This window comes from Myxocyprinus asiaticus, chromosome 28, assembly GCF_019703515.2.
Source record: "Myxocyprinus asiaticus isolate MX2 ecotype Aquarium Trade chromosome 28, UBuf_Myxa_2, whole genome shotgun sequence".
Lineage (NCBI taxonomy): Eukaryota > Metazoa > Chordata > Actinopteri > Cypriniformes > Catostomidae > Myxocyprinus > Myxocyprinus asiaticus.
Window position 1 is genome coordinate 29,061,815 of NC_059371.1, and position 10,677 is coordinate 29,072,491.

A 10,677-nucleotide genomic window follows, 5' to 3' on the forward strand; every position below is an offset into this window, starting at 1 on the left:
AGTGTTTAAATACACATTTTCTGAAGTGATATGATGGTTGAGAGGGTTACTATTGAAATGTATTCCACTACAGATTACAGAATACATGCTGTAAAATGTAATTTGTAACATATTCTGTTATATTACTCAAGATCAGTAACGTATTCTAAATACTTTGGATTACTTCTTCAGCATTGGTAGATTTTTTCACTTGTTTCGACTATAAAAACTCTTCCAGTACAGTAAGATAAAACACACATGTTAAAAATACATTCTCTGAAAAACATAAATATCTTATACAGTGTTGTTTCTAAAACAAGATAAATCAAACTGATCTTGTTTTAAGGATTTTTTTTATATTTTTACAGGAAAACAATACAAAAATTATTATCAAGAATACGATTTTTGCCCTAATATCAAAGGTTTTTACTAGAAAAAAAGAAATTATGATCCAACATGATTTCTTGATAAAAAAATGTGATCGTGCCTGGTAATGTGCATGTAAAATGGCTAGAAATAGCATTTTAGCTTAGCGTAAAGCTAACAATTTACACAAGGTTTATTTCTATTTCTTCTTCTCCAAACTTACTTCAAACTTACTTCTCTGTCTGCTCGTATGAATGTAACACATCATAAGAAAGTGTTTCACCGCTGTTCAAATGCACTTTGGATCACATCATTTATATGTATAAATGTTTTCCATCTGAAAGGACTAAATATTAAATGAAACAAATGACAATAAAATGCAAAGTAATCTCTTCAGTAATCAAAATACTTTTTGAATGTAACTGTATTCTAATTACCAATGATTTAAATTGTAACTGTAGTGGAATACAGTTACTTATATTTTGTATTTTAAATACGTATTGTAAATAGTTTCTGCCATTATATTACATCCACCTTTCGTGAGTTCACATGAAACCATCTCTTTCTCCCTCTTTCTATCATAAAGTCAGCTGTAATCGCTGCAATTCATGTTCAATCTCGCTCTAACATTTTCAGCTGACTCTTATTTTCAACATCATTTATCTTGTTGTCATGTGACCAAATTTTCCCCCTCCGAATTTTCCTTAGCAACAGAAAGGCGGTGCATTCAAACAGTTTTTTCACACTTTCAGAAAGCAAAATTTATGCATTTTTAACTATTTTATATTTTAAGTTTAAATCTAATCTCTAAAACACTGTGTGGGACTGGGTCCCAGGCCCACCCCGGCCAACCCTTCGCTATGCCTGTTCCTATGTTCCAAATTCAGAGCACAAGATTCAAGAGCTTTAACCTCATTCATCTGTATGTAGCGCTTACAGAACTATAAATCAGCAAGAAGTAATTATAGCTATATGTAAAACTCTATAAATAACCCAGCAAGAAAACATGGGCGTGCATCAAAACTGGGGAGCGCATACTAACCCACATGGGAATGAAATCGGTGAAATATTTTCTTTCTTGATTGCGTTCTTCACAAAGAACATAATGCGATCAACAGTTGCTCTCTCACTCACAAACGCGCGCGCAAACACTCACGCGCACGCGCACTGTATGATTACAGTATCAGATGTGCCCGAACGAAGTGAACGACGCACTCTGCGGAGACATTTTCAGAAGATTCGCCTAGCTGAAAATGAAATCTTAAGTGGTAAGAATCCTTTTTTTTTCTTCTTCATGATTTGAGATGGTTTATACCAGTCCATCTATCTGCAATTTCGCCGGACAGCGTAACGTACTTTCAGCTTCCTCTGCACTTTCGTGAGGTAAGTAAAGAGACTACTACTTTGCAGTGCTACAAAATATACTCTCAGATATGTTTGAAGGGCGTTGGCGCCAAAATGTCCAGCTTGCTCACCTCAGATGATCAGTTATCTTTAAAGCCATTCTAAGTGTTGCCAGTTTGTTTTCTTCTTCAACAGTTGTTAAACGATGGAGCTGTTTGACGAGTTGGTCGGCGACAGAGACACTCTCGTCCAACAGATGTTCAACGACACTCTTTTGCAGAGGAATTTAAGTGTTCTCGATGATGAAGATGGACCTTTACCTACGAGCGTGAAGATAACCGTTGTTGTAGTCTACTTGATAGTGTGCGTGGTAGGGCTCGTGGGGAACTGCCTGGTCATGTATGTAATTATCAGGTGAGAATAATTGCTCGGTTTCAGCATATGTGTGTGCTGAAGGGAGTGGTCAAGAGTGATATGTAAGGACAACCTGCAAGAAGCATGTAAACTGAGTAGGATTATTTACAAGGACAAACAAACAAAAAATAGCTTAATTACTTTTGGAAATGGTTGATGTTTCACTGTAGGTGATTGGAATTTTGAAACATATATTCTTCATGCATATTTCACTTCCCAGAAGAAGGAACTGAGTATATTTGTATTAATTTGTGTAAGTATGTGCTGTAAGATGAAGACTGGAAATCAATGAGCTTTTTTCACAGATCAATTTTAATGCACCTTGTGATTCTTCATACTTTTTATTAAAGCACTCAACATGTTCTTGCACAGCAGATGAAACTGTACATTAACATGATTAAATGTTTGCTTAAAGTAACATCGTTTTTCTTTACTAGCTCTCACCGTACACATTCATCATTGCAGATTGTGTCTGCCAGTCTCAAAATTGCTAGCCTGCTTGTTCATTACATTGCTAAATAAACATTTGGTACTTTTCCAACCCTCCCTGGCATAACACAGCTGTAGACAGGAGCAAAGAAAACTTTATTGAACACAATAACATAATGCATAAAGTTCATATTAGCAGAATATGCAATGATTTTTACAGTAAATTTGGATTATATAGATTTTGCAGATTCATGCAGATATGATGAAAGTGAGACTAATGTCCTCTTAGCAGCTCACACTCTTTGCTTGCTCATTTGCCTTGGCATGACAGACATAACGATGTAGTAATTTGGCTCGCCCTCTCTCATGCCTGTGTTTTGTTGAAGGTATAATTATTGTCACATTTTCCCTGTTTTTGTGCTTTTATTTTGAAATTCTTGTTTAGTTCCTGTTTCCTGTAGTTTTGTAGTCTGTTGTAGTTTTTTTCATGATTGGTTCTCTCTGATTGTTTCCCCAGGTGTTCCTCATTCTCTGATTGTTCCCCAGGTGTTCTTTGTCTTCCCTTGTGTATTTAAGCCCTTGTTTCCCCTGGTTAGTTTGTTAGTCTTTACATGTGTTGTCATGTTTTGTGCTTGGTTTCCAGTGTTTTGGTTTTTACGTTCTGAGTTTCTTTGGTTATCTTTTTGTTAATAAAGCTGTGTTTAGATCCTCATTCCTCGCCTGCCTTGTCACAATTATGAGGGAATTCCATGCTGATCTAATATATGGGGATTACTGCCTTGTAATTAGGAGTCAGAAAATAGAATTGCTGCATCACATCAGGGTCTTTTTCAAAGGGAAACATCCTCAAACTTAGTTTATGGTTCTGGTAAAATGCCTGTGGCATACAGGGAAAAGTAAATGTGCTTTTTTGTCTTTATGTTGTGTTTTATAATGTGTGTGTTCGTGCATTATGTATGTATGGTTGTTACTCACAGACGTGGTGATAAAGTCATATGGGGCTATTTTAAAACCTGTTGCTAGGCTGGTTACCTAGGCACCACCTGCAGATATTGCTTTGCCTTCTAAGACCATACCATGTGATTTTGGACTGAAAACTGTCAAACTACCTTTTGGAGGGCAGTAAGAATTTTTAACGAGGTGTCAGCACATCACTGCCATAGTCTTCTTAGTTTTCATTTCCAGAAAGATCCAATTCATGCTTTGATTAAACCACGTACTGTATAAACTGCTTATTTGATTTTGAGGATAAGAATGAGTGATTCAATATTCATGATTACAAGGCTTGTAATACTGAAGATCCAGCTGGAATAATTGTCATTTGCTTTTTGATGATGCTCTTGCTAGTGCTTATATTTTGTCAATAGGTCTTGTCATCTGGCAAGACTTTCTAAAAAGTGGCAGATGATCAATAAGACAATACTGTGTGACAGATTTAAATAGATTTTGCACAATTGCGATATATTTTCCTTTAGTTGAGACTATTCCATTTCCTGTAAATATGTGAAGGTGTGAACAGATCATGCATCTGGCATTTTTGGTCATTTTGGTAACACTTTACAGTAAGGTTCCATTCGTTACATTAGATAAAGATTAAATGCATAAGGTATTATGAACAAACAATTACTGTAACAATATATTTTTTACAGCATTTATTAATCTTTGTTAATTTTAGTTAATAAAAACACAATTGTTCATTGTTAGTTCATGCTTGTTCATAATGCATTAACTAATGTTAACCTATACAACTTTTGATTTTTAAATGGTATTTTATACTAATATATGTATTAGTATATGTTGAAATTAACATTAACAAAGATTCATAAATGCTGTAAAAGTATAGTTCATGTTAACTATTGTTGAGAAATGGAAACTTATTGTAAAGTGTTATTGTAATTTTTGGTGTTCCCAGAATAATTTTTCATTGTATTTTTTAGAATATTATGACATTAATTTGGCTTTGCTGAGTGATATTTGTACCTGCTGCAGGTACACAAAGATGAAAACAGCCACCAACATTTACATCTTTAACCTGGCCCTGGCTGATGCTCTAGTGCTGGCCACTCTTCCCTTCCAATGCACGGATGTCCTCCTTGGTCTCTGGCCCTTCGGTCTGGCTCTTTGTAAGACTGTGGTGGCCATTGACTACTACAACATGTTCACTAGTATCTTCACCCTGACCATAATGAGCATTGATCGCTACATAGCAGTCTGCCACCCTGTGCGCTCCCTGACAGTTCGCACCCCACTCCGGGCCAAGCTGATCAACGTGGCTGTCTGGGTGTTGGCATCAGCCGTAGGACTGCCTGTCATGATCATGGGTCAAGTGGAGGAGGAAGCTAACGGTAGTCATGTCCTCTTGTAGCTATTCTACTACCTCAGGCCACCATTCTGAAGCATACAAGATCCATTTTATACATTTCATCATTTGTGATGATGTCAATTCATCTTTGATGTCGGCATGTGCTTTTTTTAGACATCTTTTACTTAGGCAGATATGCCTAAATTGATAATATTCAACTTAAATATGCACTAAGTACCTTTTTGGTTATGTTTCGCTGACTAATACAACCTTGTTCTTGGATTTCATACAGTCACCTGTTGGTGTTGATGCAACATCACACAAGTTTTTGGTTACTGATTCTACCATAGAAATACACATTTTTTAGGCATATTTGTCTGCAGTGATCATTTATTTAACAACCAAGTGTCTGCAAATAGGGGTTTGTTCAGATAAAGTGAGTCATATTCAACTGGTCATGTGATTTTAATATGGCAAACACTTTGAGTGGAAACAACCCTTAGAATATAAAATAAGATAGCTTTGACTGTGACTGAATATGACTTATGTGTGACTCTCATGTGAAAACATTATTTGAAACATGCATATTTTGTCAAATGTAGGGTACAACGTGGCTAAAGTCATCCCTTAAAGGAATATTCCAGGTTCAAAACAAGTTAAGATCAATCGACAGCATTAGAGGCATAATATTAATTACCACAAAGGGACTTTTTATCCAAAATACAATCCTTTCACTTATTGGACCATTATTGAAAAACTTTTGATTTAAAAACCTTGACGAAAACTGAAAATGACAAATAATTATTTTGTCTCACTTCATCTTGCTTTAGTACATTGTACCCTACTATTCATTTCTTTAAATGTATTTTTTTTTTTAATGGACAAATTTACCTTTCAACCATAAAAAGGGTTAAAAACAGGTTTTATCCATCTTCTCTCTTGTGTTCCCTTCCAAAATGATGTTGCTCTCCATTTCATCAGTCAACTCATGATTCATAGTAAACGATGGTACAACTTTAAATCAACTTTTTTCAATTAATTCCCTGATTCATTTAACTTCTCTGCAGGTGTTGAGTGCATAGTGGTCCTGCCTGACCCAACAGGACACTGGGAGCCTGTGTTCGCAACTTGCGTGTTCCTCTTCTCTTTCTTGATTCCTGTGGCAATCATAAGTGGCTGCTATGGGTTGATGGTGCGACGCCTACGCAGTGTACGTCTACTGTCAGGCTCAAGGGAGAAAGACCGGAACCTGAGGAGAATCACCTATATGGTACTGTCGGTGGTAGCTGCCTTTGTGCTCTGCTGGATGCCAGTGCAGGTCTTGGCTCTCTTCCAGGCCTTGGGAAAGGTTGATCTTGGAGGCAGCCAGGCCACAGTGGCAGCTATGCACTTCTGTATTGCTCTGGGCTATGCTAACAGTAGTTTAAACCCTGCCCTCTATGCCTTCCTGGATGAAAACTTCAAGCGGTGTTTCCGTGAATTCTGTGTGCCGACCAACTCAAGTTTGTACGTAGAAGATCAGCGCAAGAGGTCACTGAAAAAGGAGAGAGAATGTAGTGAGGTGGAAGATGCAGGTGCTTCACAAGGAAAAGGAGTTGTTGTTGATGTAGGTCCCATTCCAGTGTGTGTCGGTTAGAGGTTTTCTATAAATGTTTGGCCATTATACTTGAATAGTAACCTCTGAATTTATAAATTTATAAAGTTGCAATTAAAAAAAGTCATGTGAACATAGAGGACTTTGTCTGGCAGATATTTTGTGGAGATTCTGAATTAGATGTACGAGTGATCAGATGCATCTTGTACAACAAACAAGACCATCAACTCCTCACAAAGGGCTTTTTTTTTTTTCTTCTTCTTTTTTTTTTTTTTTTTTTTAGAAACAGCCCTTTTTCCACTGTTTGACTCTTTACATTGTTTATTGTCCTATTATTTATATTTGTATTGTATGTGTTTATACCAGTATTGATACTGATTACACCAGTATTGGCACTGTTATTTATTATTTCTATTTATTGTTGTTTGTATTTTTGTAAATATAAGGCTACTTCTGCTTTGCTTATGAAAATTGTGTATTTAAAAAAAAAAAAAGTATTACTACTGCAATTATTAAGAGAGTAACATTATTCCACTATATTTTATGGTAATGCTACATTTAGGGATATTGATACTTAATGACAGTGCAGTCTGAATGATATTAAAATACGTTTGTGGCTCTATCTTCTAACTGTTTAACTCAAGTGGTTTGACAATGTTTCAGAATTGCAGAATGGTTCTAATGAAGAAAGGAATCTTTCTCAGAAAATAAATCTGTGATATGTTGTTGAGACAGGTGGGAAGGTGTGGGGATTTCAAGAAACTTTTGATTTCTGAGTTTTATCACTTTGTGTCTGTGGTGGAATTGAGACTCTTAAGAGTGTGTTTCCTTGATCTCTTGTCATGTGGCCAACTTTCAAGGAACCAATTGGAGTGAAGGATCTCAGAAACATCTGTTTTTGTCTGTGTGGTGTGAAGTGTTTGCCAGATGGTGTTCTAATGCTATATAAATGCTCCGTATGTCATGCTTCATCTCTTCCCGCTTCAGCTTTTTAACCATATTTTAATTAAACTCTTGACTGAAAGGGAGCAAAGACTGTTAAAAAAATAAGTTAACTGCTTGTTCTTCTTCAGGTCGATTAAATAAGAGAATAATAAGCTGCATGAGAGTGACTCAATAGTCAATTTATTTCACAAACAAAATGTGTATAGAAGATTGTATTATGTTATACTTTTGTGTTATAAAATGTACAATTTATTAGTGAACAAATATTAAATAATAGTTTAAAATGACAATCAAATATAATCTAATAAAATGCCAATACATTTTTTTAAAAAATGTATCAGTTATTGAACAACTTAAAGTTTTATTAAAGATAATAATTGTAGCTTAAATTAATCATTTTAAGACATTCCTCACAATAACTTTTTTTTTAAACATTTCTTTATTGTAATTTAATATAAACAATGTCAAGGCAGAACAATACTACTTTTTTATTTTTTATTTTTATTTATTTATTTATTGATTTATTTATTTGCTTTTTACCTTCTTTATTAACCATGTGGCTATTGATCAGTTCTGACAAGCAGAAACATGAACTGGATGAAATGCTTGAAGACATTTAGCTTTAAACAAGGCCACCCAGACTTCAGAAAGATGTCTTCAGGGAATATACAGTATGTCCATATATAACTGTGTTTATACTACAGTGCGGAGTGGGTTGCACTATAGCATAACAAGATTATGGGTTAGATAGAAGAACACAAAAATTTATTGATTTTTAATTAAATATACTAATGGTAATGATTCATAAACCTGTTCATTATCCTTTTTTAAACCTCATAAACCAGCATTAAAAAACAATGTCCAACACTGAGAAACTATTGATTTGGGGGAGAACATTTTAAACATTAATGCTCATAAATAATTGAAGGTTACTTCTGCTTTCCAACTGACAGTTTGAAAAACTGAAAATAAATCCATTAAAATATAATAAACCACATATTTGTAACCAGTCGTTCTTTGGTTTTCAGTCATTTTACATTAAAATACATAGACCTTTTATAGCAATTTTAACCACTAAATATCTTTCAGTCAATGTTATGTAAACCCACTATTCATCGATAATAATGATCTGTTTATTTTGATTAACATGACAATTGCTCCCCTCAGATAAACTTGAAAAGATTGTAATTGTTAGGTACGTTTCCACTAATTATTGATTAATATTATTGAAGGTTATAGCTAATTTTGTAATACCATGTTAAAAGAGTTTTGCTGTTTATTTTACATTACTGCCACTCTGTGGTTGGTCGAGGGCTTGGTTTTTGATAGGGGAGCAAAATAGCTTTGGGCCGAATATGACAACATTTCAGCAGTGAGTTTGGCCTCCATACCTCGTGGAATTACGGTCCAAGGTTGACCCAAAAGTCACGTGCCGAAATTAAACTGGACCCACGATAGAAAGCTGGCAAAACTCACCCACAACATTCTTGTGTCACCCGTATCCCCAGAAAGCAGCTTTTTGTGGACCACAACTACGCCAGAATATTCAGATTTCAGCCAAAAACACTACACACCCACCCCAGAACTCAACCAAATAATTCACACCTCCACTCAGAACTCACTCACAACTTACCCTGAGTTCACAGAAAACAATCGTAATTGGTTATACCAAGATGTGTTTAACAGCCTTAAAATATCCACACCCCATATCTAAAGTAATATTTTTCATATTTTATCAAATAAAAAATAAAAAAACTAACTAACGCAAACATGTAGAACAAATAGTTTTATTCAGGTTAATGAAAACAGACACTCAGATGTGATACATTTGCCAACATAATAAAAAAAAAAAAAAAAACTGCAAATCTTTACATAAGTGTGAAAATATGTAAAGGAAAAGCTGCAGAAAGACAATATAACAAAAGCAAGCAATAAATTAAAAAATATTGTTAAACATCAACAAATAATCAGCTGATTTTGGTTGACCAGAGTCAAGCCACTGTTCAGCCAAATCAATGCCTGTCGTTGCTCTTTTTCTTTTGGTTGACCGCGACTTCGCAAAAAATCGTTACAATTCCACTGCCAGAACCAAACAAGAAGGGCCAAAACTAAGCAAGATTTGGCCCAAATTTTGTTGCTATCTGTGGTGGGTAAGCGTAGTGGTGACTGGGAGACCACAGCAACTATAATTTTCACGTTCCCAGTTAGTGGAGTGGAGACTGAAATGCAGTGCAAACTTTTTTAATGCTCACGTGTGTCAACTTTCTGTGATATCGCTGTTCTCAAAAGGCTGTCTGTAGGGATGCTAACCTATTTATGTTATCTTGAACTTTCACTTTGTTCAGGCCATTTGCAGTTTCTCTTGACATATCGTGTAGATCCATCTTATTTGCATTCTAGTCATTCATCATATTCTTTGTTTTCTCTACCTATCTCTCTTGCTCACACTAGCAATATAACTTGTGAATTTGTATGTAGTCTTTTTGCCAGTTTAAAGCCTGCCTGCTTGTAAATCACCAGTCTTTCATACTGCCAAGCTGCTTTCAGAGCCCTGGTTGTGCTCACATCCTTACTGTTACCAGTAGATGTCAGCACTATAGCAGAAATGTGAAACATTTTGGTAAGTTGAGCTGTCTGTAATATATGTCAGTCTGTTATTAAGCACCAGCAGATGGCTCTCTAGTTTCACTCAGAAAACATTCTTGCGTTAGTAGGTTAGAGAAGAATGCTGTAAAATACAGCAGTCTACTAGCCTATTACTGAGGTCAGTCCGCCAAAGTGGGGTTTATGGACAAATCATCCATAACTTTCAGGGTTTTCATTGTTTCTTTGTTCCTTTGTTGAATTGATTTGAGACAGTATGCGTTATATCTGCTGTGCTGAGTAAATATGAAATTATAAAAGAATATACTATAATTTGGATACATTATTAGCATTGCCCAATTTGCTTTTGGTGTAGGCCCACCTACAAAATGTTTTTATTTATACACTATGTGGCCAGAAGTTTGTAGACACCACATGTGCTTGATGAACATTTCATTTCAAAACCACAGGCATCAATGCCCCCTTTGCTGCAATAAAAGCTCCACTCTTCTAGAAAGGCTTTTCACTATACTGTATGTAGTACCATTGCTTCATGCATTTGCTCCCATTCAGATCCAAAAGCATTAGTGAGGTCAGTCACTTATGTTGGGCATTCGGGCCTGGCTCACAGCTGACGTTCCTATTCACCACAAAGAAGTTCAGTGGGGTACAGGTCTAGCCTTTGTGCAGGCCAGTCAAGTTCTTCCACACCGCAGTAAGC

The 10,677-nt window shown here is 35.6% G+C and overlaps 1 protein-coding gene across 4 annotated transcripts; it reads left to right on the forward strand.

Moving 5' to 3' along the window:
- Window positions 1-1,279: 1,279 nt before the first annotated feature.
- On the forward strand, window positions 1,280-7,557 carry LOC127419463 (delta-type opioid receptor-like). Of its 4 annotated transcripts, XM_051660854.1 has the most exons (4): window positions 1,280-1,728; window positions 1,885-2,103; window positions 3,050-4,877; window positions 5,902-7,557. In XM_051660854.1, exons 3-4 carry the CDS (start codon window positions 4,379-4,381, stop codon window positions 6,468-6,470), a joined length of 1,068 nt encoding a protein of 355 aa, XP_051516814.1. In that variant the 5' UTR covers window positions 1,280-1,728; window positions 1,885-2,103; window positions 3,050-4,378; the 3' UTR covers window positions 6,471-7,557. The 4 variants fall into 4 exon arrangements, 3 of the variants coding, with proteins under 3 accessions (XP_051516814.1, XP_051516813.1, XP_051516815.1); XR_007893676.1 differs by lacking the exon at window positions 3,050-4,877 and having other exon boundaries at window positions 5,902-6,033; XM_051660853.1 differs by having other exon boundaries at window positions 1,885-4,877.
- Window positions 7,558-10,677: the final 3,120 nt, after the last annotated feature.

Bases quoted from the DNA above. Each gene is read 5' to 3' on its own strand.
- LOC127419463 (XM_051660853.1), top strand. From the start codon at position 4,379: ATGTTAACTATTGTTGAGAAATGGAAACTTATTGTAAAGTGTTATTGT. The intron at 4,878-5,901 runs GTAGTCATGTCC...ACTTCTCTGCAG, and splicing joins AGTGGAGGAGGAAGCTAACG to GTGTTGAGTGCATAGTGGTC.